The sequence below is a fragment of the Elephas maximus genome, chromosome 8 (assembly GCF_024166365.1).
Source record: "Elephas maximus indicus isolate mEleMax1 chromosome 8, mEleMax1 primary haplotype, whole genome shotgun sequence".
In the NCBI taxonomy this organism is placed as follows: Eukaryota; Metazoa; Chordata; class Mammalia; order Proboscidea; family Elephantidae; genus Elephas; species Elephas maximus.
This window is the reverse complement of record NC_064826.1, coordinates 57,033,140-57,060,123: the sequence shown is the minus strand read 5'-3', so window position 1 is coordinate 57,060,123 and position 26,984 is coordinate 57,033,140. Positions and strand designations below refer to the sequence as shown.

The 26,984-nt window shown below is 38.4% G+C and overlaps 1 protein-coding gene across 2 annotated transcripts in view; it reads left to right on the top strand.

Moving 5' to 3' along the window:
• Positions 1-26,984, top strand: part of ELAPOR2 (endosome-lysosome associated apoptosis and autophagy regulator family member 2) — a 180,420-nt gene that overhangs the window by 90,989 nt on the left and 62,447 nt on the right. The window contains exons 3-6 of one of the 2 annotated variants that reach the window (XM_049894242.1): positions 4,693-4,888; positions 18,148-18,295; positions 22,254-22,340; positions 24,308-24,413. In XM_049894242.1, the coding sequence (XP_049750199.1) occupies positions 4,693-4,888; positions 18,148-18,295; positions 22,254-22,340; positions 24,308-24,413 (537 nt within the window). Of the gene's footprint in view, positions 1-4,692; positions 4,889-18,147; positions 18,296-22,253; positions 22,341-24,307; positions 24,414-26,984 lie in introns of those variants that run through there. The other variant, XM_049894244.1, reaches the window with a different exon arrangement.

The following is a 26,984-nucleotide window of genomic DNA, read 5'->3' as shown; positions in this document are numbered from 1 at the left end:
CTTATTTAATTGACTATGCAAAAGCATCGAATTGTGTGGATCATAACAAATTATGGATGACGTTACAAAGAATGGGAATTCCAGAACGCTTAATTGTACTTATGCAAAACCTGCACATAGACCAAGAGGGGGTTGTTCGAACAGAGCAAGGGGTAATGTGTGGTTTAAAGTCCAGAAAGGTGTGAGTCAGGGTTGTATCCTTTCACCATACCTATTCAACCTGTATGCTGAGCAAATAACCCAAGAAGCTGGACTATATGAAGAATGAGGAATCACAGTTGAAGAAAGGCTTATTAACAGTCTACGATATGCAGTTAACCTTGCATGCTGAATGTGAAGAGGACTTGAAGCACTTACTGATGAAAATCAAATATAACAGCATTTATTATAGATTACACCTCAACCTAAAAGCAAACAAAAATTCTCACAACTGGACCAATAAGCAACATCATGATAAAGAGAAAATATTGAAATTGTGAAGGATTTCCTTTTACTTGGATCCACAGTCAATGCCGATGGAAGCAGCAGTCAAGAAATCAAATGAAGTATTGCATTGGGCATATTTGTGGCAAAAGACCTCTGTAAAGCTTTAAAAAGCAAAGGTGTCGCTTTGATGACTAAAGTATGCCCTACCCAAAAAACCAAAACCGAACCCATTGCCGTTGAGTCAGTTTTGAAACCCCAGTGACCTAGTGGTTAAGAGCTACGGCTGCTAACCAAAAGGTTGGCAGTTCGAATCTACCAGGTGCTTCTTGGAAACTCTATGGGGCATTTCTACTCTGTCGTATAGGGTCTCTATGAGTCGGATACCTGACTCGAGCCATGGTATTTTCAGTGGCCTCATATGCATGTGAAAGCTGGACAATGAAGAAGGAAGACCAAAGAAGAATTGATGCATTTGAATTATGGTGCTGGTGAAGAATGTTGAATATACCATGGACTGCCAGAAGAATGAACAAATCTGTCTTGGAAAAAGTACAGCCTGAATGCTCCTTAGAAGGGAGCATAGTGAGACTTCATCTTATGTACTTTGGACATGTTATCAGGAGCGACTAGTCCCTTGAGAAGGACATCGTGCTTGGTAAAGTAGGTGAGAGAGAAAAAGAGGAGGACCGTCAATGAGATGGATTGACACAGTGGCTGCAACAATGGATTCAAACATAACAAGGATTGTGAGGATGGCAAGGGACTGGGCAGTGTTTTGTTCTGTTGTTCATTGGGTCACTATGAGTCAGAAACTAACTTGACGGCACCTGACAGCAACAACAACAAGAACAGCAGCAACAGCAACATTCATTTAACTAACTTGACTACTTATTGTTATGAAGAAATGTAAAAACGTTTAAGTCAGTGGCAGATGCTCTTATTGATGTGTATGTCCCAGATTGTTGAATTATATTGTGAACGATTGTGGCTAACATTTTTTGTGCATTTTGTGCCAGGCACAGTGCTAAATGCTTTATGTGGATTATTTTGTTTATTCCCACAACAACTCTTTGTGATATTATTACTATCCTCCTTTTACAGGTGAGGAAATTGAGATGTATAGAAGATAGTAACTTCGTAAAATATTTCAGGAATGTATGTTTTAAGTGTAATACTTAACAAATTCTGCAAGAAATCTGAGGGTGGAAATGTTTATAGCTTTATAATAAATGTGAACGTTGCTTAAGAATTCAGGAAAGGAAATGAAGAGTGATGTGAAATATAATAAATTCAGTTGGAATTGCTTGTGTTTTTTGCTTTGGTTGTAATAGTAATTGCCTGAATTGAATTTTCTTTGGGGCACTAGCTTTGGAATAAGACAGACCTGAATTTGAATATCAGCTTTGTAACTTATTAACTAGATGTCTTTAATTAAAAAAAAAAAAAATTCTTAAATGCACCATCTCCCCGTTTCCTCATCTCATAAATGGGGATAATACCTTCTTTCCTCACAGGTCTGTCATAAGTGTTGGTAAAGTACCAAACACAGCCCTTGGTACATGACAAATGTTTAGTAATTAAATTTCAACTTCCTCTCTCCATTTTCCTTCTGGCCTTAGAGAACACCTTTCAAAGAGTTGGGGATATTCTTTATGATTTTAACAAGGCATAAAAAACACTATTAATAGCATAATTGTGCTTAGAAGACAAGCTTCATGAATACCTTCTCCTTTTTAGCTTCTAGAGTCCCTTATAAAACTTAATCATAAAATATTACTTCATATTAAGTAAGTTATATGTTAAATTTTGAACACAAGACTAAACCGTCTCCCAAAATTATTTTATCAGATAGTAAATAAGTATTCTTGGCTTTGTGGACTGTGTAGTCTCTGTTGCAACTATTCAGCTCTGCCATTGTGGTTTGAAAGCAATCACAGACAGTATGTAACCGTAGAAATATGAACGAGCGTGTCTGTATTTCGACAAAACTTTATTTACAAAATAGGAATCCAGGCAGATTTGGCTGAAACCTGATTAGTGTAGTACTAGCTTTTGGTTCGTGTTAGGGAAACATTGTTTCAATTCAAGTATGCTAAAAGATCCATGAACTGCTGTATTGTTGTTGTCAAGTGGATTCTGACTCAGGTGACCCTTTGTGTGTATAGTAGAACTGTCCCATAGTTTTCAAGGTCGTGACCTTTCGGAAGCAGATCATCGGACCTGTCTTCCAAGGCACCTCTGGGTGGGTCCAAACCACCAGCCTTTTGGCTAATAGTTAAGTGTTTAACCATTTGCACTACCCAGGGACTCCTTTAAAAGAACTTACTATCTGGGATCAAATTGAAAACAGCAGCTTAAAAGGTTAGATAGGAAGCTTAGGGGAAAGTGAATTTATGTCAGTGGTGGTGGTGGTGGGGGAACAAATTGGAAAAGGAAGGTGAGAATGGCTGCACAGCTCGAAGACTGTAATCAGTGTCACTGTATTGTACATGTAGAAATTGTTGAATTGGTGTATGTTTTGCTGTGTATATTTTGAACAAAATAAAAAAGACCCAAAAACTATAGAAAGTACAATAAATATTCTTCAATTACCGTGTTTCTCTTTTGGTAGTGCTGGAAGTAATGGTAATAGTCTGTGGTGAGCATTTGCTGTATGCCAGATACTGTGCTCAGTACTTCTCAGTATAGCCTTATGAGGTAGCTGCTCTGATTATTATCTGATTTTTCCAAGCAGAAACCAAGACCTAGAGAAATGGAATAATTGACTTAAGATCACAGAATTAGGAAGTGACGCAACCTGGCACAATACTGCCCACATGCAGTATTAGCATTTGGCTGCTAACTGAACGGTCAGAGGTTTGAACTCATCAGCTGCTCCATGGGAGAAAGATGTAGCCGTCTGCTTCCGTAAAGATTTCAGCCTTGGAAACGCTGTGGGGCAGTTCTCCTCTGTCCTGTGGGTCACTATGAGTTGGAATTAACTCAATCACAGTGGGTTTGTTTTTTTGTTTTTATTTTATGATGTTTTACTAATTATGGGACGTTGATTCGAAGGTTCTAAGTTTCAGTGTACGACAACATCTTAAGCCTTTCTGAAGAAAAGCATTATGTTAATTCAGTGGATAAGCAAATAGATGGGTGTGAATTTTAGCTCTAATTCCTTAATTAGTTTTTCAAAATTAGCTTGTTTTTATTTCTGGCTAAGTTTTCAAATGAACTGTACAAGAGGAGTCTGCTAAAACGTGAGGCTTTGTTGCTTCCTTCTCTGCTGGAAATATTTTCTTCGATGGATAATTTGGAGGTTTTATTTTGTTCTCATTTCTTTAATACCCTGATTAAAGGATTAAAAAGCCCTTTGTCATGTTGGAGTCACTAATACCACCCTGAACCCAGAGGCACAATCTTGGAGGACATTGATTTGCATTTGTTGAATGAATAATAACTTAGCAGTAGAACTGCCTTCTTCTCTGTAACTGTGTTGGCTGTTCTTAACATTGCCCACACCTGCTGTCTCTGGGTAAAGTTCTCAAATTTAGCAGAGAACTTGACATCACTAATAAGGTTTAGGTTGTGGAAATGACCAGGTTAAGGTTGTGGATACTGAAAAAGTGGGCTTGTGGTTTTAGAGCGGAGATATTTGTAAAGCTATTGCATTTGAAAGATGAATTTGCTGTTACCCCTTTTTTGTCTAGTTATCATTTTTTGGATCAGCAAACATTTTATTTGGACTTGGTTTGTGGCAGATACAGTTAGGAAACCAAAGATAATGATTCTTGTTTCTAGGAGCTCAGTCTCACATCAACTGTAAGTGGGTCTATATATATTAAGTGCTTTAATGGAGTTATAAAAAGAGATCACAGGAACATTGAGGGAGGTGCAGCTGACAGCCTAGGGGGATCAGGGGATTGTCTGTCATGAAGAGTTAGAAAAGGGAGTTTTCCAGGGAGAGAAGATGGTTCGGTCTGGATCTCCAAGGAAAGAGGAACACAGCAGCAAGAAAGAGGATGAAATATTTGGAGAATGATATGAATTTTGTTATACTTGGAAGAGGGCGGGACAAGGGATGAGCCTGGTAAAATAGGTTGGGGCCAGAATATGAAATGCATGTAGTGAAAAGGGAGTCATTGGAAGTGTTCAGTTAGGGTGTGACATGATCTGAATTTTATAAAAATAACTCTGAAATTATTTTATTTATCAAGTGTGAAAAGGAAGCAATTGACAGGGATGGCCAGCGACTCATGGACTGTCCATTCTTCTGTCTTCCAGCTTTCTCCTGTGCTTCTGGAGAGTATCTAGAAATGAAGAACCAGGTATGCAGTAAGTGTGGTGAAGGCACCTACTCCTTGGGCAGTGGCATCAAATTTGATGAATGGGATGAATTGCCAGCAGGATTTTCCAATGTTGCAACCTTCATGGACACTGTGGTGGGTCCTTCTGACAGCAGAGCAGATGGCTGTAACAAGTAAGAACCCAAAGGAGTCTTTGAATCTTGACAGAATCTTGAGAAAAGTGTACTTGCTCTTTTCTAGAAAGAAGTTGAGAATTGTCTTGTTGCTGATTATATTTTAAAAAGGCTATTTGCAAAGAATTAAATATTTTTTATTTTTTAGACAGTCATTACAAATAATGGAGCTGTGTTTCCATGAAATTCTAATAATCGCCCTCAGGATATAATAGGTACTGTATGTAAAAATATGATAAAACTTGGAAAAACAAATTAATTTCTTAATAATATATTTGTAGCTACACTCAAGCCAGTGACGTTTCTACAAACTCTTTTCTACATTCGTCTTAGTTATTTAGTGCTGCTGTAACAGAAATACCACAATTGGATGGCTTTAACAGAGAGAAATTTATTCTTTCACAGTCTAGGAGGCTAGAAGTCTGAATTCAGGGCGCCAGCTCCAGGGGAGGACTTTCTATCTTTTGGCTCTGGGGGAATGTCCTTGTCATCAATCTTCTCCTGGACTAGGAGCTTCTCAGTGCGGGGACCCTGGGTTCAGAGGACATGCTCTGCTCCTGGCACTACTTTCTTTTTTTTTTTTTTTAATAATTTTTGTTGTGCTTTAAGTGAAAGTTTACAAATCCAGTCAGTCTGTCACATATAAGCTTATATACACCTTACTACATACTCCCATTTACTACCTCCCCTTAATGAGTCAGCCCGCTCCCTCCTTCCAGTCTCTCCTTTCGTGACTGTTTTGCCAGTTTCTAACCCTCTCTACCCTCCCCTCTTCCCTCCAGACAGGAGATGCCAACACAGTCTCAAGTGTTCACCTGATACAAGTAGCTCACTCTCCATCTGCATCTCTCTCCAACCCATTGTCCAGTCCCTTCCATGTATGATGAGTTGTCTTTGGGAATGGTTCCTGTCCTGGGCCAACAGAAGGTTTGGGAACCATGACTGCCGGGATTCCTCTAGTCTCAGTCAGACCATTAAGTCTGGTCTTTTTATGGGAATTTGGTGTCTGCATTCCACTGTTCTCCTGCTCCCTCAAGGGTTCTCTGTTGTGCTCCCTGTCAGGGCAGTCATCGGTTGTGGCTGGGCACCATCTCGTTCTTCTGGTCTCAGGATGATGTAAGTCTCTAGTTCATGTGGCCCTTTCTGTCTCGGGCTCATAGTTATTGTGTGACCTTGGTGTTCTTCATTCTCCTTTGATCTAGGTGGGTTGAGACCAATTGATGCATCTTAGATGGCCGCTCGTTAGCATTTAAGACCCCAGATGCCACACTTCAAAGTGGGGTGCAGAATGTTTTCATAATAGAATTTATTTTGCCAATTGACTTAGATGTCCCCTTAAGCCATAGTCCCCAAATGCCTGCCCTTGCTCTGCTGACCTTCGAAGCATTCAGTTTATCCTGGAAACATCTTTGCTTTTGGTCCAGTCCAGTTGAGCTGACCTTCCGTGTGTTGAGTATTGTCCTTCCCTTCACCAAAAGTAGTTCTTATCTACTAACTAATCAGTAAAAAACCCTCTCCCACCCTCCCTCCCTCCCCCATCTCGTAACCACAAAAGAATATGTTCTTCTCAGTTTATACTGTTTCTCAAGATCTTACAATAGTGGTCTTATACAATATTTGTCCTTCTGCATCTGACTAATTTCACTCAGCATAATGCCTTCCAGGTTCCTCCATGTTATGAAATGTTTCACAGATTCGTCACTGCTCTTTATCGATGCGTGGGATTCCATTGTGTGAATATACCATAATTTATTTAACCACTCATCCATTGATGGACACCTTGGTTGCTTCCAGCTTTTTGCTATTGTGAACAGTGCTGCAATAAACATGGGTGTGCATATATCTGTTCGTGTAGAGGCTCTTACTTCTCTAGGGTATATTCCAAGGAGTGGGATTTCTGGGTTGTATGGTAGTTCTATTTCTAACTTTTTAAGAAAACACCAGATAGATTTCCAAAGTGGTTTTACCATTTTACATTCCCACCAGCAGTGTATAAGAGTTCCAATCTCTCCGCAGCCTCTCCCAACATTTATTATTTTGTGTTTTTTGGATTAATGCCAGCCTTGTTGGAGTGAGATGGAATCTCATCGTAGTTTTAATTTGCATTTCTCTAATGGCTAATGATCGAGAGCATTTTCTCATGTATCTGTTAGCTGCCTGAATGTCTTCTTTAGTGAAGTGCGTGTTCATATCCTTTGCCCACTTTTTGACTGGGTTGTTTGTCTTTTTGTGGTTGAGTTTTAACAGAATCATGTAGATTTTAGAGATCAGGCGCTGGTCGGAGATGTCATAGCTGAAAATTCTTTCTCAATCTGTAGGTGGTCTTTTTACTCTTTTGGTGAAGTCTTTAGATGAGCACAGGTGTTTGATTTTTAGGAGCTCCCAGTTACGTGGTTTCTCTTCGTCATTTTTGGTAATGTTTTGTATTTTGTTTATGCCTTGTATTAGGGCTCCTAAGGTTGTCCCTATTTTTTCTTCCATGATCTTTATCGTTTTAGTCTTTATGTTTAGGTCTTTGATCCACTTGGAGTTAGTTTTTGTGTATGGTGTGAGGTATGGGTCCTGTTTCATTTTTTTGCAAATGGATATCCACTTATGCCAGCACCATTTGTTAAAAAGACTATCTTTTCCCCAATTAACTGACACTGGGCCTTTGTCAAATATCAGCTGCTCATATGTGGTTGGATTTATATCTGGGTTCTCAATTCTGTTCCAGTGGTCTGTGTGCCTGTTGTTGTACCAGTACCAGGCTGTTTTGACTACTGTGGCTGTATAATATATTCTGAAATCAGGTAGAGTGAGGCCTCCCACTTTGTTTTTCTTTTTCAGTAATGCTTTACTTACCTGGGGCTTCTTTCCCTTCCATATGAAGTTGGTGGTTTGTTTCTCCATCATGTTAGAAAATGTCATTGGAATTTGGATCGGAAATGCATTGTATGTATAGATGGCTTTTGGTAGAATAGCCATTTTACTATGTTAAGTCTTCCTATCCATGAGCAAGGTAAGTTTTTCCACTTAAGTATGTCCTTTTTAATTTCTTGTAGTAGAGCTTTGTAGTTTTCTTTGTATAGGTCTTTCACATCCTTGGTAAGATTTATTCCTAAGTATTTTATCTTCTTGGGGGCTACTGTGAATGGTATTGATTTGGTGATTTCCTCTTCAATGTTCTTTTTGTTGATGTAGAGGAATCCAAATGATTTTTGTATGTTTATCTTATAACCTGAGACTCTGCCAAACTCTTCTACTAGTTTCAGTCGTTTTCTGGAGGATTCCTTAGCGTTGGCACTACTTTCTTGGTGGTAATATGGTCCCCAGTTCTCTCTGCTGGCTTCTCTCTCTTGTATTTCAGAAGAGATTGGCCCAAGACACAACCTAACCTTATAGATTGAGTCCTGCCTCATTAACATAACTTCCTCTAATCCTGCCTCATTAACATTATAGAGGTAAGATTTACAACATACGGGAAAATCCCATCAGATGACAAAATGGCAGATAATCATACAGTACTGGGAATCATGGGCTAGCCAAATTGATACATATTTTGGGGGGACACAGTTCAATTTGTGACATCTTTTTATAATTTTTAGTGGATAATTTCAGATAGTCTTTTTGATAACCTACATATACAGACTCGATTGTTTCAGATAGAAAGCCTCTTTGTTTCTTTTCTTCCTCTCTGATAGTAAATTATTAGCTTGCTTATGACAGTGCCAGAGGAATATTAAATTGTTTTGGGAAAAAACCAGGGCTTCAAACCGGTTCAAACCAGCTCAGTCATGGACCACGAAGCAAAACAGGAACAGACTCAAGGTTTTACAATTTGGCAGATTCGGCACGCTGCTGGGAATGGGAAAATTGGGTTGAAGCCCTGGAATGGGACACTCAGAAAAGGCATAGCAAACCCTTTCAGGAGCCTGATGCGTGAGACTGGATTATTGGCAGGACTGTAGGAGAGTTGACACACATTCAAAGCAGTGCAGTTGGCTGCTATCTTTGAGTGGGGTGCTGCCATCTTTGAGGGAGGCAGCGCTGCTTTGGACAATGCTCAAAATCTCAGGGCAAGAGATTTGGTTGCTATGCAGTGGGCATGCTGCCCTTGTTCTCTAAGAGGGAGACTTAGTTTCTAGCAGGGCTTTGAAGTGTAATTTTTCCCATTCCAGTCCACCATAACTTAAAAAATTCAGGTCTGTTCCAGTGACGCTTCCTCGGTTGTGACTGAACTGGGCCGAACAGATTTGAAGCCCTGAAAAAAACAGGAAGGAGCTGTACCCCTTCCCGTTCTCATGTATTGATCATGTAACATTTTCTTTCACATGGCTAAGTTTAGGAAACAAACTTGGGCCTCTGGTTATCTACTTATTGCAGTGACCTCTCAGAAATTCAAAAATTTTTACCATAGTCTAAGGAAGCAGTGGAGGTTCAGTGGTAGAATTCTCACCTTCTGTGTCTGAGACCCAGGTTCAGTTGCTGGCCAATCCACCTCATGCACAGCCATCACCTGTCTATCAATGGAAGTTTGTGTGTTGCTATGATGCTGAACAAGTTTCAGCAGAGCTTCTAGACTGACAGACTAGGAAGACAGGCCTGGTAATCTGCTTCCAGAAATCACCAGTGAATACTCTATGGATCACAACAGTCTGTTCCTCTTCCAATCATGGGGATTCAGTGTTTTGTTGTGTTGTGCATATGGTTGCTATGAATCAGAGGCTGACTCCATGGCAGCTAACAGCAAAAACAACAAAGATACCAGGGAATTAGTTAGCTATGCTAAAAGAAGATATGTTTTTGTCTTGTTTCCTCGCCTTCCTTCATCCTCTCCTCTTTCCCCCTCCTTTCCTTCCTCTCTTTCTCCCTTGCTTCCTCTTTCTTTCTTGCTCTCAAGCTCAGAGAACTCTCTCTGCCAACTGGCACTGGCTTATTTTAATTGACATTTTATTGTATAGGATTGTGGCTTTAGAAATGATAACTTTGTGTTATCATATGTGTATATATATATATATACACACACACACAAAGTTATCATTTCTAATGCTACAACCCTATATATATATATATATATATACACACATACACAGTACTTTGTGTGTAATCCATAAAGGTAGGCACTAGGAATATGTTATAGGACCTTTTTGCCTTGGTGGGCACAAGATATTGACATGGCTTCTTTTTCTACCTGGAATAATTTATTCATCAAAGAAATTGAATGCTAATCAGAGAGGTTTTCAATATATTATCTTCAAGTACAATTTTCTCAATGTAAATTTTAGTCTGATATTGCTGTGATTATCTTCCTACCTTCCTTCCTTCCTTCCACCCATCCAGTCTTGCATTCTTTTTGCTTCTTTTTAGTTAGCTGGATTATATAAAAGATGTTTATTGAACTTTACAAGAAACAACCGAAGAGTTTTTTTCAAATGGTTATGCCATCATATACTCACACCCGCAGTATATTAGAGTTCTAGTTATTCCATGTGCTTGCCAACATGGTGCATGTCAGTCTTTGTCAACATCTATATGTCATTTTTTTTTTAATTTTAGTCATTCTAGTAAATATGTGAAATTATATCTCCTTATGGTTTTCATTTGAATTTCCCTGATGTAGAATAATGTTGACCACTTTTCGTATGATTAATGGCCATTTGTTTTATCTTCTTTAGTGAGATACCTGTTCAGGTATTTTGCCCATTTTCTACTTTTTGGTTATTTTATTGTTCAGGTGTACGAGTTCTTTGCAGATTCTGGATACAAGTCCTTATCATGTATATATTTATATAATATTTAGTATATATCACACACACATACATATGTATGTTGTTGTTGTGTGCTGTCAAGTCAATTCTGACTCATAGCGATCCTTTGGACCCTTTAGGACAGCGTAGAACTGCTCCCATAGGGTTTCCTAGGCTGTACTCTTTATAGAACAGGTCCCTTGGTCCTTTCTACCTCTGAGCGACTGGTGGGTTTGAGCCATTGACCTTTCAGTGACAGCTGAGTGCTTAACCATTGTGCCACCAGGGCTCCTTATATGTATGTCTCTGTTGCTGCCTAGTCAGTTCCAACTCATAGTGACCCCATAGGACAGAGTAGAACTGCCCCATAGGGTTTCCAAGGAGCGATTCAACTGCTGACCTTTTGGTTAGCAGCCAAACTCTTAACCACTGTACCACCAGGGCTCCCTATTCTTATATGTATATATAATACATAATATTTCCTCTCAGTCTGGAGCTTGTCTTTTCATTTTCTTAATGGTAACCTTTGATAATTAGAAGGTCTTATGGTTGGGTATGGTTAATTTGGAGCCCTGGTGGCTCAGTGGTTAGGAACTTGGCTGTTAACCAAAAGGTAGGCAGTTTGAATCCACCAACTGCTCCTTGGAAATCCTATGGGGCAGCTCTACCCTGTCCTGTAGGCTTGCTATGAGTCAGAATTGACAGGACAACGGTTTTTTTTTGGTATGGTTAATTTGGTGCCCTGGTGGCTCAGTGTTTAAGAGCTCCTGTGAGCTATGGCTGCTAAACAAACGGTTGGCAGTTCGAATCCACCAGCTGTTCCTTGGAAACCCATCAGGGCAGTTCTGCTCTGTCCTATAGGATCGACATGAGCCAGAATCAACTCTACGCAATGGTTTTGCTTTATGGTTAACTTAAGATTTCAGTCTTTTGAAATTTAATGACATTTGTTTTATGGTTTAGCATCTAGTCTGTCTTAGTTAATGTTCCATGTGCTCTTGAAATGATTGTGTACTCTGCAGTTCTTAGATACAAACAAAACGAAACAAAACCCGCTGCCATAGAGTTGATTCCAATGCATAGTTACCATATAGGACAGAATAGAACAGCCCCATAGGGTTTCCAAAGAGTGGCTGGTGGATTTGAACTGCCGACCTTTTGGTTAGCAGCCAAGCTCTTAACCACTGTGCCACCAGGGCTCCAGCAATATATATATATAAAAAACCCCAAACCAAACCCATTGCCCTCGAGTCTCATAGCGACCCCATAGGACCGAGTAAAACTGCCCCGTAGAGTTTCCAAGGAGTACCTAGTGGATTCAAAGTGCTGACCTTTTAGTTAGCAGCTGTAGCACTTAACCACTATACCACCAGGGTTTCCAGCAATGTGTAAAAAAAAAAAATAGTGTCCTATAAATATCAGTTAAGTTGGCTGGTAGTACTGTTCAAGTCTTCTATATCCATACTAACTTTTTTGTTTACTTTCATTGTCAATTACTGAGAGAGGGGTGTTAAAATCTCCATGTATGTTTGTGGATTTGTCTATTTCTCCCTTTGTTTCTCTCTGTTTTTTTTGCTTCATGTATTTTGTAGTTTGGTGCAAACACATTTAGGATTATTGTATCTTACTGATGAACTAATCCTTTTAAAACCTTGCTGATATTAATGTAGCTTTCTTATGCTTACTGTTTACATGGTATTTTTTCCCATCTTTTAATTTTCAAACTCTTTGAGCCTTTATATTTAAAGAACTTTCTTTTAAATGGCATATAGATAGGTTTTGCTTTTGTCCAGTTTGATGATCTCTGCTTTTTAAGTGGGGCATAATTCAGGAGTCCTGGTGGCTCAGTGGTTAAAAGCTATGGCTGCTAACTAAAAGGTTGGCAGTTTGAATCCACAAGCCACACCTTGGAAACCCTATGGGGCAGTTCCACTCTGTCGGTAGGGTTGCTATTAGTCAGAATCAACTTGATGGCAGTAGGTTTTTTGGTAATTATATTCAATATAATTACTGATGTGGTTAGGTTTGGTTTACCATCCTCTTTTTTTTTTTATTTGTCCTATCTAGTTTTCCCCTTCTTTCTCCTATCCTATCTTATTTTGGGTTACTCTAGTGTTTTTTTAGAATTGTATTTTATTTCTTCATTTGCTTTTTTAGCTTTTTCTCCTTGGATTTTACTTTTTTTTTTGATGATGGCTCTAGGATTTTTTTTTTTGGAAATTAAATTACACATCCTTTTCATAGTGTAGAGTTGTTATTGTACATTTATATAATATGTAAAAACCTTATTAAAAACCTTAAAACAGCATAGTTATATTTAAAACCTCCTCCTTGTGCTATTGTCATATATTCTATTTAGATACATGTAATAAACTCAACGATATAATGATTACTGTTGTTGTTGTTAGGTGCCATTGAGTCAGTTCCGACTCACCCTGTGTACAATAGAACAAAATAGTGCCTGGTTCTCTGCCATCCTCATATATTATATTATATTTTAAATCATCAGTGGTCTTTTAAAAAGCTTAAGAAATGAAAAAAATATAGCCTTTTATGCTCATCTACATACCATTATTGGTGTTCTTTCATCTTTTCTAAAGATCTGAGTGTCCATCTAATATTTCCCTTCAGCCTATAAATTGTCTTTATTATTTCTTGTAATTTAGATCTGCTGGTGACAAATTCTCCAAGCTTTTGTTTATTTAAAAATATTTTTATTTCATCCTCATTTTTGAAGGCTATTGTGTTGGATATAGAGTTCTGTGTTTTCTGTTATCTTCTGAAATCCCTTATTTGTGGTGGAAAATCAGCCATTATTTCCTGTGTATATAATGTGTCTTTAGTTCTCTGACTCCTTATAAGATGTACTTTATACCTCTGCTGTTCAGCAGCTTAACTGTGGTGTTCCTAGGCTTGGCTTTCTTTGTATGTATCCTGCTTCCAGTTTATTGAGGTTCTTGGATTTGGGAGCTAATATTTGTCACCAAATAGGGGAATTTTTTAGTCATCATTTCATAAAAAAAAATTTTTTTTGCTTCTCGTCCATTACTGCAATTACATGTAAGACCACTTAGTATTGTCTAAAAAGTTTGAGAATTTTTTTCAAGGTTTTTTCTTTTCTGTACTTCAGATCACATAATTTCTGTTTAACTTGTTGTTAAACTCATTTAGTGAGTTTTTTTTTTATTTTATATATTGTAATTTTTGGTTCTAGAATTTTCACTTGGTTTATTTTTATAGTTTTTATTTCTCTTAAAATACTTGAGATTCTCCATCTATTCACTCATTATGTTCATCTTTCATTTAATGATTATGTTTGTAAGAGCTATTTTAAGTACTTGTCTATTTTTATTGGTTGGCTTTTTTCTCAACTAAGGGTCATGTTTTCCCATTTCATTTCATGTCTAGTACATTTTGTTTGGATCCTGGGCATCGTGAATGTTAAGGTGTAGAGAAAGTGGATTGTATTTTCTTCATTTAAAGGATGTTGAGTTTTGTTCTGTCAGGCACTTTATATACTAGAAGATCACCTTGATCTCATCAGGCCTGGTTTTTTTTTTTAGGCTGGATCTATGTTAGTTTTACATTTAATTCTAGGTCACAGCCTTTACTGTAGGGCAGGGGTAGGCAAACTATAGCCTGTGGCCCATCTGGTTTTGTAAATACAGTTATAATGGAACACAGCTGCACCCATTTTTTAATGTATTATCTATGGCTGCTTTTGAGATATAATGGCAGAGTCAAGTAGATGTAAAAGAAACCAGATGGCCTACAAAGCCAAAAATATTTACTCTCAGGCCTTTTATTTAAACATTTCCTGATACCTCCAGCAGGGCATGGCCCTTCCTCCTTGGCATGGCAGTTCTAGAGTTTCCAGTGGATGTCTAATGTGCTCATCAAGTAGTCTCCTCTCTGGCTGGCCTGGATTTCCAATAACTCCTGTTAAAGTCACCTCTCTGATTATATCTCAGCCATGTAGCAGCTATTTTCTCTAGACTCGCACAGTCTAGTCCAGTTCCCAGGACTTACAGGGAAACTCCATATAGACTTCGGGAGTCTGTTTTCTCTGGTTTGGGCCTATAATTTATCACCATTTCAGCTACCCTTAGCACTGATCCATGCCTTCTCAGCTCATTGAGACCACTGTGCTCTGTTTAGGCACTACCTCCTTGTGCCACGGCCTGTAAACTGTCCTGAGGAAGAAAGTCAAAAAAGTCAATTTGGTAACCCAATTAAAAAATGGGCGAAAGATATGAATAGACACTTCACTAAAGAAGACATTCAGGTAGCTAACAGATATGTGAGGAAATGTTCATGATCATTAGCCGTTAGAGAAATGCAGATCAAAACTACAATGAGATTTCATCTCATTCCAACAAGGCTTGGATTAATCCAAAAAACACAAAATAATAAATGTTGGAGAGGCTGTGGAGAGATAGGAACACTTCTACACTGCTGGTGGGAATGTCAAATGGTACAACCACTTTGGAAATCAATTTGGTGCTTCCTTAAAAAGCTATAAATAGAACTACCATACGATCCAGCAATCCCACTCCTTGGAATATATCCTAGAGAAATAAGAGCCTTTACACACACAGATTTTGCACACTCATGTTTATTGCAGCACTGCTTACAATAGCAAAAACATGGAAGCAACCAAGGTGCCCATCGACGGATGAATGGATAAATAAATTATGGTATATTCACACAGCTGAATACTACGCATGGATAAAGAACAGTGACGAAATCTGTGAAACATTTCATAACATGGAGGAACCTGGAAGGCATTATGCTGAGTGAAATTAGTCAGTTGCAACAGGTCAAATATTGTATAAGACCACTATTATAAGAACTTGAGAAACAGTTTAAACTGAGAAGTAAACATTCTTTTATGGTTACGAGACGGGGGAGGGAGGGAAAGTGGGAGAGCGGCATTCACTAATTACATAGTGGATAAGAACTACTTTAGGTGAAGGGAAAGACAGCACACAATACAGGGTAGGTCAGCACAATTGGACTAAACCAAAAGCAAAGAAGTTTCCTGAATAAACTGAATGCTTCGAAGGCCAGCGTAGCAGGGGCAGAGGTCTGGGGACCATGGTGTCAGGGGACATCTAAGTCAATTGGTATAATAAAATCTATTAAGAAAACATTCTGCATCCCACTTTGAAGAGTGGCGTTTGGGCTCTTAAATACTAACAAGCTGCCATCTGAGATGCATCAATTAGTCTCAACCCACCTGGATCAAGGGAGAATGAAGAACACCAAGGACACGAGGTGATTACGAGCCCAAGAGACAGAAAGGGCCACATGAATCAGCGACTACGTCCTCCTGAGATCAGAAGAACTAGATGGTGCCCGACTACAACCGATGACTGCCCTGGCAGGCAACACAACAGAGAACCCCTGAGGGAGCAGGAGAGCAGTGGGATGCAGACCCCAAATTCTCATAAAACCAGACTTAATGGTATGACTGAGACTGGAAGGACCTGGGTGGTCACGGCCCTCAGACCTTCTGTTGGCCCAGGACAGGAACCATTCCCGAAGCCAACTCTTCAGACATGGATTGGACTGGACAATGGGTTGGAGAGGGGTGCTGGTGAGGCGTGAGCTTCTTGGATCAGGTGGACACTTGAGACTATGTTGGCATCTCCTGCCTGGAGGGGAGATGAGATGGTGGAGGGGGTTAGAAGCTGGCGAAAAGGACACAAAAAGAGAGAATGGAGGGAGAGAGCAGGCTGTCTCATTAAAAAAAAAAAAAAAAAAATTAGGGGGAGAGTCTTTGGGAGTGTGTAGCAAGGTGTATATAGGTTTTTGTGTGAGAGACTGACTTGATTTGTAAACTTTCACTAAAAGCACAATGAAAATTATTTAAAAAAAAAAAAGTGAATTTGGGCTTTACCCCACGCACTTTCCTGCTCTTAAAAATCTCAGTCCAGCACTACCTATTACCAATACTTGAAAATGATTCTTATATTTTGTTTAGTTTAATAGGTTGTTAAAGAGAAAAGGCAAATTCAGCACCTGTTATTCAGTTATGTTTGCATGGGGAAGTCTTAGTCTTTCATTAAGATTCTTTTCTGTTAGAAAAAAAGAAAAGAATTTGCCAAAATCTCACTGTTAATATTCAGGCATCTTGGACGTTCTCACCCAGATAAAAAGTTAAATCTGAAGAGAAGAATGTTAAGTTGTGTTATCATACTGTTTGGTTAGAAATTGCTTTGCCCAGTCTCATCCCTTCGGGAGCAGGGAAGAATGAAGAAAACTAAAGATACAAGGGAATAATGGACCACATCTATCATGACCTCCACCAGACTGAGTCCAGTACAACTAGATGGTGCCCAGCTACCACCACTGACTGCTCTGACAAGGATCACAATAGTGGGTCCTGGACAGAGCTGGAGAAAAATGTAGAACAAAATTCTAACTCAAAAATAAAACCAGACTAGCTGGCCTGACACACTGGAGAAACCCTGAGAGTATGGCCCCCGGATACCCTTTTTGCTCTGTAATGTAGTCACTCCTGAGGTTCACCCTTCAGCCAAAGATTGGACAGGCCCATAAAACAAAAGGAGACCGAAGGGGCACACGAGCCCAGGGGCAGGGACTAGGAGGCAGGAGGGAACAGGAAAGCTGGTAATAGGGAACCCGAGGTTGAGAAGGGACAGTGTTGACGTGTCGTGGGGTTGTTAACCAATGTCATAGAACAATGTGTGTACTGACTGTTTAATGAGAAAACTAGTTTGTTCTGTAAACCTTCGTCTAAAGTTCAATAAAAAACCAAAAAACAAAATAGCTTTGCCCAAAAAGTTAGCATGTTACTCATTATGGGTTAATTCTGAGAATTAGCTGATGGTTGCATTTTTGGTTAAATTTTGTTAACCGTAAGATAAAACGAATATATTTTCTTAATTTTTGGTTTTGTTTTTTACATAAAATCTCAAACTTTTCTTCCTACTTTATACTTCGAAACTGTGATCTATATTTTTTCTCTCATAGCAAGGACACCTGTGTGTGTATATATATAAATAAAACTTCACATGTTGTGTGAGAGAATATTTCTACCTACAAATACTAGAATTAGGGGTCACCTATTTGGTGGTCAGAAACCCTAGTGGCCCAGTGATTAAGAGCTACAGCTGCTAACCAAAATGATGGCAGTTCAATTTTACCAGGTGCTCCTTGGAAACCGTGTGGGACAGTTCTGCTCTGTCCTATAAGGGTCGCTATGAGTTGGAATTGACTCAATGGCAGTGGGCTTTTTTTTTTTTTGGTATTTGGTGGTCAAATTTTAGGTGAAAAGAGCAGTTTCATAGCAAGTCTATCTTAACAAGATTCAGAAAATCAGGTGCCCTAAGAAATGAAACTCTGCTCTATAATAGAGCTTGTGTTTGAGTTCTGGAGAAGCTTCTGATTTTCTCTGCTATGCTTTGCTCAGGGAACTTACGTCTGGACCTGGGTTATACAGCTTTGTGAACAGAAGAGGCTTCTGAATGCTAACGTGAAATGCCCTTGGTTTTGTTTCCACAGCTCTTCTTGGATCCCTCGTGGAAATTACATAGAGTCTAATCGTGATGATTGTACGGTATCTTTGATCTATGCTGTTCACCTTAAGAAGTCAGGTTATGTCTTCTTTGAGTACCAGTATGTCGACAACAACATCTTCTTTGAGTTCTTTGTAAGGACTTTATATTCTGTAATTTACTTTTTAAGGGACATTCATGTAAAATTTCCTTTAATCAGTTGCTCCCATTATGTTTTACGTCTCCTCAGGTTTTTGTATTAACTGAACCTTTTGAGAGCCAAAGAAATTTTTAAAAACCGTTTTGTTTTTGTTTTCTGGCTAATATTAATTTCTTTACCTCTGAACTCTCACCTTGTGGAGTAACACTGGGCTTGTTTTACTTCGGTTGTGATCATTAGATATGGCCATTTTGTTTAGACTTCTTGTGTGACAGATATTTTCAACAAGATTCACTTTAATTTTGTTTTCATAGCTACACATGCTATTTTGTTAAAAATGAAGTTTCTACTGGTTTTAATTTTCATTTAAGAAGGTCTTTTTTGTAATTAAATTTTTTTTTTTTTGCTAATTAGAGTTATTTAAATGTATTTATGGACAACACTTTGAAAGTAGAAATGGTATGTATTTCTCATTCTGTGAATTTTGTACAATCTAAAGGAATCAGGAATCAGTGGATGGAATAGTTGATGTCTCTGGGAAAAGGCTAAATAGCATTACAGATATAGGATAAAAGTTACTCTTACAGAATAGAATATTACCACTAAATTTACTTAACTATTTTATGTTTCTAATCTAGCAAATATTTGTTGTGGCAATTACTCAAATGCTTAAGAAAATGTTTTCAGATTGACTTCTTACACTGAACAAAGTGTGTGTTTTGCAAGCAACCGGGAAAAATATCTTGTTAAATGTTTCAGTGGTCCAGATTTAGAGGACAAATGTACTAATAGTTCTAAAAAAATTTTATATTGCTCCTGAAAATGGAAAATTCTAAGTCAGAACTTTGATAGCAAGAGACATTTTCTATGAAAGTATGAGTCCTGGATTTGAAGTCAGGAGATTCTGGCTCTATTCCAAACTCTGCAATTTGGAATGCAATGTGATAATTGGGCAAGTAAGTTAACGTTCTGTCCTTCAGCGTTGTCTTCTGTAAGGTGAATTGTGTGATAATACCTTTTTAAGGCACCTCCTAGCTCTAATATTGTTTGAAGAGTTTAAGATGGTAAAGAACATTCAAAGATACTGACTTTTTAAGCTATAATTTATTTGCAAAACATTACACATAGTGAATAACTATTCATGGGGCATTTTGGCAATGTTGCTAAAGTTAAAATAAAATTAAGAAGCGAGGCAGTTACCTAATGTTGTCCCAAACATTCAATATCCCCTTAAATCTTTTTCCTCCTCAAAAATTGGCAAGATTTGCAATCCAGGAAGTCCAAATTCTAGTCAACATCAACAAAAAACAAAAAAGCCCCAGCCCGTTGCTGTCAAATTGATTCCAACTCATAGCGACCTTATAGGACAGAGTAGAACTGCCCCATAGGGTTTTCAAGGAGTAGCTGGTGGATTTGAACTGCTGACCTTTGGGTTAGTAGCTGAGCTGTTAACCAGTGAACCACCAGGGCTCTGTCCGTATCAATAGGTCTCAAATTTGGCTGCTCGTAGGAATCCTTTGAGGAGCTTTAAAAAATACAGATGCTTGGGTTCCACTCTCAGATATTTTAGTTTATTTGTTCTGGGATGAGACTTGGGCTTCTAAATTTTTGACAGCTCCCCAGGTTATTCCAACATACAGCCAAAGTTGAAAGTGACTGTTCTAGATAATAATCTCTCTTCTTTTCACTGGACTCTTCCTCTGCAGAACAGGTATATCACCTCTTGTTGTCTACTTAGAATAAATATTTGGTTTTGTATTGCCCCATAAGTCCTTTGAGATCTATCAGTAAAAGTACTCTTATGACATAGTTTCATTACTTCCTTTCAGTGATGACTTTGTTCTTCTCTTTATTGTCTGCAAGTTCATGTGCCTCTATTTCCCCCCTTTTACTGATGTTTCAGCTTTATTGGTTGCCATTTACTGGCTCAGAGAGTCATCACTTCACAGTTACCATGCTGATAGTTAATGGAAAGGAGATGGCTGAAGACTGTTAAAGAGGCTAGTTGTGCTCTGGGAGTTACATATGTGGATGTTACATAACTTCAAGCATTAAAATATTTAATTTTAGAATTAAACGGGACTCTCATTTGACTCCCTCCTTTTTAAAAATTTTTTTTTATTGTGCTTTAAGTGAAAGTTTACAAACCAAGTCAGTCTATCATACAAAAACTTATATACACCTTGCTATATACTCCTAGTTGCCCTGCCTCTAATGAGATAGCACACTCCTTCCCTCCACTCTCTGTTTTTGTGTTCATTCTGCCAGCTTCTGACCCCCTCTGCCCTCTCATCTCTTCTCCAGACAGGAGCTGTCCACATAGTCTCATGTGTCTACTTGATCCAAGAAGCTCATTCTTCACCAGTATCATTTTCTGTCCCATAGTCCGGTCCAATCCCTGTCTGAAGAATTGGCTTTGGGAATGGTTCCTGTCTTGTGGTAACAGAAGGTCTGGGGACCATGACCTCTGGGGTCCTTCTAGTCTCAGTCAGACCATTAAGTCTGGTATTTTTACAAGAATCTGTGACGCCTCCTTTTTTTTTTTTAATGATGCAAGTGAAACCTAGAGAAAATAAGTGATTGGAATATGGTTATATATTTACTACTTCTGGAATGAGTAAGATAGCTCAAAATGACAGAATATATGATAATTCATAATGTCTTTCAGCTGAAAAAAAAAAAAGCCAGCTTATCCAAATAATGACCATCCAAGGTATATCCAGGTCCATATTGCTCTCAAATGTTGTAACACTTGTATTAAGATGGCCATTATACTTATAGTATAAATATGACACTTAGTTGTAATTAAAGCAAATATCTTCATTAGCTATTATTCTGTGGTGTTTGGGTGGTAAAAGGATCTATTTTTTAGTTAGTAAGTCTTTAGGAAATATCTTTTACTGAGAATATTTTTATGTTGTTTGTAAATTGGTCAGGAGGATGAGGGAAGAGGCAAAATGATTTAGAGAAGAATTAAACATTTTGGTTAAAGTGGAGGTGATGAGATGTCATCTTAACCCTATTCGGTTGCTGACTATTGTACAATACTGGGAAGATGTGCTAGGTTTTTAAGGTCTCGGTATTCTTTGTAGATCTGGAAAAGCAGAGTTCCTAATCTACAGGCAGGGAGCCCTGGGAGTGCAGTGGTTAAGCACTCAACTGCTGACCAAAAGGTTGGCAGTTTGAACCCACCAGCAACTCTACGGGAGAAAGATGTGGCAGTCTTTTTACGTAGAACTTACAGCCTTGGAAACCCTACAGGGTAGTCCTGCTTTGTCCTATAGGGTCACTATGACTTGGAATTGACTTGACAGCAATGGGTTTTAACCCACAGGCATTTTGGAAGAATTGCCTGAGAAATACAAAGTGATAGTGCTAAAGATATTAGCTGTAGTCATCTGAACTGGCGTGATAAAGGATTACAGTTTATCCTCAAATAATTTGAGAATTTGACTTTGGCCACAGTTACCTACCTACATACTTGAATTAAGTCCTGTGGAATTGAAAACACAGGAGACATCACTTATTTATTAATTAAAAAATTTATGGCTCCAAATATCGTAAAAACAGACTGTTTATTTTTATACCATTGGGTCTAATTGGTGAGTGCAAGCTGTGTTAAAACATTTTGAATTTTTGGTAATGACTTCTCTTTCACAGGCATTGTCACTGTTAACTCTGCACACTCTCTGTCTCTCTTATTTTCCCTCCTCCTTGATGGGCTGGGCTTTTTGTTACAATAATGAGGTCAGTTTACTTAGAACCACTCATCCATATGCTGTTGTCACTTAGGGTCCAGAGGTCTTGGTGTATTTACTTGTTGAGAATTACTCATGACCATTGCTCCCTATGTATTGAAAGAAATTCTTTTAGTCTGCCCTGTACTGGGTACAGAATTTAATTAAAGCTATTATTCAAGAAGCTTTACTGGGACTCTTTTGTTTAATTCACAGATTCAAAATGATCAGTGCCAGGAGATGGACACCACCACAGACAAGTGGGTAAAACTCACAGACAATGGAGAATGGGGCTCTCATTCAGTAAGTCACTCTTTGTTCTTTCTTCTTGCCCACCAACCCTACTCTTCTCCTTCCTTCTTTCCAACTCTTCCTTAAAGTTTATTTTAAGGAAAAAAGATTAAAATTGTCTATTTGTTTCAATAATTTACAGTTAGGGAAGGCATTGCCCCTAAGTTTCATGGACTCAGATTCTTTATAGAGATTTTTCCCTATGTTTCTCTTTCTCCATAGGTTCTCTTCCAGTCCCTTTCCCCTCATATCCAATTTTCCTCACTCTCAAAGGAACATTAACAAGAAGTAAGACTATTCAAAACTGATATACAGAAACTCTGAATATGTAAGTTTACAGATGTGCCTGCTACATGTGATAGAATCCGTGACTCTTGGCATTGGAAGGATCCTTGAGTTCCCTTCATCCAACTTCCTCTGCATTGCCCCAAGTGATTTTCGAGCTTGTCTTGTTGGGGGATTTTCAAGCTTGTCTAGTTAGGGGATTTTCAAGCTTGTCTTGTTGGGGAATTTTCAAGCTTGTCTTGTTGGGGGATTTTCAAGCTTGTCTTCTTGGGGCTTGTACTATCTCCATTGTTGGACAGCTCTAATTATTCTAACATTTACCTACGTTTGGAGCCTAAACCTGCTTCCTATGTATTTGTCACTTGGTCCACGTTTTGCCCTCTCTGTTCACACTGAGTAAAGTAACTACCTATGTCAATAGGATAATTCTTTAAATGCCTGGAGGCAATCATTAGGTAACGTGATTTCGTGAAATTGTTATTATTTGAGGCACTGTTTCTTTGGAGGCAAGCAGATTTAAATTCTAGCTTTGGCTTGTAGTAGTTGTGTTTCTTTAGACAAGTTACTTAATCTCTTTGAGTGTTACTTTTCATTTGAGGACTGGGGACAATCTTGTAGGATTGTTGTATTAAATAAGATGACATAGAGGAAGGGCCTGGTGCAGTGTCTCCAATGCAGACTGAGCTCTGTTTCAGTGACTACCCATCTTTGCATTTGTGGTTGTAGCTTGGGTGATAAATACAAGGTGCCCTTTCAGAATATTTTTTAATCTGTATTCCTGAAAGTGATATTAGCACCATTGCAATCCATTCACCTGGACACTCAGTCAGCTGGGCTTGAAGGTACAAGTAAGCCTTGGCCACAAATATGCTTTCTTCACTTACAGACACTTAAGATAAGGGAAAAGTACTTAATGCACTGCTTCTCTTAATTTCTGGCAGGGTGAAGTTGTTGGGTGTGATTTAATGTTACACAGCTTGAGTTTGACTAGCCAGAGTCTGCATAAAATAATAAAGATGGCAGACAAGAAAGCAAGGACCCCTCAAGATTGTTTTTTTTGCCTGAATCAATGTGAAATTTTAGAAAATTAGTTTGATTTGTAATTGAAAAAATGTTCCAGTGGCAAAGGAGGTAAATATTAGACATAGTATCATTTAAGCTCTGGAGTCAGAGCGTTAAAACCAGTCATCCTATAAGAAAAATTCTATATTCTCTGGTTGGCCTTTGTACTGCTGTTTATTAAAAAATTTTAAAAGAAGCAAACTAATTCTTTTGCGTTTTTGCTTTTAGAGTTCAAAGATCTACTTCTAAATAGTTATAGCTTATTTATATACACATATGGGCTGAGTGACTTTGCCCTCTAAGATGACTCTCTTGGAAATATAAACCAAAATAGTTCATGCAGATGGTTTGAAAATCATTCTTTTTTTTCAGACCTTAGTTTCTTCTCCTTCTATATGAAACCAAATTCTGTAGTATTTTATATAGTATTATGTTTGGCAAAGTTTTTTTTTTAATTCAGAAATATGAACTTCAGCAGATCCTAGGTCTGAATTAGCAGTAGATTTAAATTTATGGGTATAAGTTAATGGTGTTTCAATATAATGCATTGAAAAAGTATATAAGGGAGTAGCTTTTGAGTTTGGAAGTAGCATAGTTTATCTGACCTGGGTGTCTTGTGTTTCCCTTTGCAGGTAATGCTAAAATCAGGCACAAACATACTATACTGGAGAACTACAGGCATCCTTATGGGTTCTAAGGCGGCCAAGCCTGTGTTGGTAAAAAATATCACAATTGAAGGTATTTACAGCAAACTAGTTTCAGTAGTCACCTATCATGCCTTATAGTAAATTAAAATACTTATTAAAATGTTGGTTTGGCTAGCTCAAAGCTTAATAGGGCAGAGATAGAGGAGTTGAGATTTATACATCAGGACAGGTCTGGAGACCCTGGTTTTATTCCAGACATGTTGTTTGTTTTTGTACCCTTGAAGGGAATTATTTAATCTGTGTGAAAAAGTAAACATGATAAAAGATTCCATGCTAATAAGAGTCAGTTATGCATTTGAGAAATGTCTACAGTGGCAGGCATTGAGCTTTCATATACAGATACATAGGAGTCCCTGGTGGTGCAAACAGTTAAGTGGTCTACTACTAACCAAAAGATTGACGGTTTGAATCCATCTAGAGGTGCCTTGAAGGACAGGCCTGGTGATCTACTTCTGAAAGGTTACTGCCTTGAAAACTCTATGGAGCAGTTCTACTCTGCACACATGGGGTAGCCATGAGTCATAATCAACTTGACAGTACCTAACAACAGTAATACACATACACATACGTATATACCTGTCACTGCTATAGCCATGTTGTAGTTGATTTTCTACTTACAGCAACCAAATGTAACAGAATATAACTACCCCTTTGGGTTTTCTAGGCTGTAGTCTTTATGGCCACCACTTGTCTGTCAGTTTGTCATAGTATAGGGGCTTGCATGTTGCTGTGATGCTAGAAGATATGGTATTTCAAATAGCAGCAGGGTCACCCATGGTGGACAGGTTTCAGAGGAGCTTCCAGACTAAGACAGACTAGGAAGAAGGACCTGATGGTCTACTTCTGAAAAAATTGGCCAATGAAAAACTTAAAAATAGCAATGAAACATTGATATAGTGCTGGAAGATGAGCCTCTCAGGTTAGAAGGCACTCAAAATATGACAGGGGAAGAGCTGCCTCTTCAAAGTTGAGTCAACCTTAATGATTTGGATGGAATCAAGCTTTTGGAACCTTTGTTTGCTGATGTGGCACTACTCAAAATGAGAAGACACAGCTGCAAACATCCATTAATAATTGGAACATGGAATGTATGACTTATGAATCTAGAAAAATTGGAAGCCTTCAAAAATGAAATAGAAGGCATTAAGATTGATATCCTAGGCATTAGTGAGCTGAGATGGACTGGTATTTTGGCCGTTTTCAATCAGACAATCATATGGTCTGCTATGCTGGGAATGACGAAGAGGAATGGCATTGTATTCGTTGTCAAAAAGAACGTATCAAGATGTCTCCTGCAGTAACAATGCTGTCAGTGATAGGATAATATCCATACACCTACAAGGAAGACAAGTTAATATGACTATTATTCAAATTTATGAACCAACTGCTAAGGCCAAAGGTTAAGAAATTGAAGTTTTTACCAATTTCTGCAGTTTGAAATTGATCAAACATGAAATCAAGATGCATTGATATTTACTGGTGATTGAAATGTAGAAGTTGGACAAAAGAGAAGGATCAGTAGTTGGAAAATATGGCCTTGGTGACAGGAACAATGATGGATGTTGCGTGATAGAATTTTGCAAGACCAATTACTTCCTCATTGCAAATACCTTGTTTCAGCAACATAAGCAGCTGCTATACATGTGGACCTCACCAGATAGAATACACAGAAATCAAATCAGATACATCTGTGCAAAGAGACAATGGAAAAACTCAATATCATCAGTCAGAACAAGGCCAGGGACAGACTACAGAATAGACCATCAGTTGCTTATATGCAAGTTCAAGTTGAAACTGAAGAAGATTGGAACAAGTCCAAGAGAGCCAAAGTACAAGCTTAGGTATATTCCTCCTGAATTTAGAGACCATCTCAAGAATAGATTTGACACATTAAACACTTATGACTGAAGACCAGACAAGTTATGGAATGACATCGAGGACATACGTAAAGAAAGCAAGAGGTCATTAAAAAGACAGGAAAGAAAGAAAAGACCAAAATCGATGTCTGAAGAGACTCTGAAACTTGCCCTTGAACACTGAGTCACTAAAATGAATAAAAGAAGTAATGAAGAGCTGAACAGAAGCCTTCAAAGGGTGGCTCAAGAAGACAAGGTAAAGTATTGTAATGACACATGCAAAGACCTGGAGTTAAAAAACCAAAAGAGAAGAACACACTTAGTATTTCTCAAGCTGAAAGAACTGAAGAAAAAATTCAAGCCTCAAGTTGCAATAGTGAAGGATTCTGTGGCCAAAATACTGAATGACCCAGGAAACATCCAAAGAAGATGGAAGGAATACATAGTTACCATACCAAAAATAATTGGGTGATGTTCAGCTGTTTCAGGAGGTAGCATATGATCAAGAACTGATGGTACCGGAGGAAGTCTGAAATGAACTCAAGCACTGGCGAAAAACAAGGCTGCAAGAATTGACTGAATACCAATTGAGCTGTTTCAACAGATGGATGGAGCGCTGGTGGTGCTCACTCGTTTATGTAAAGAAATTTTGAAGACAGCCACCTGGGCAACCGACTGGAAGAGATCCATATTTGTTCCCATTCCAAAGAAAGGTGATCCAATAGCATGCAGAAATTATCGAACAA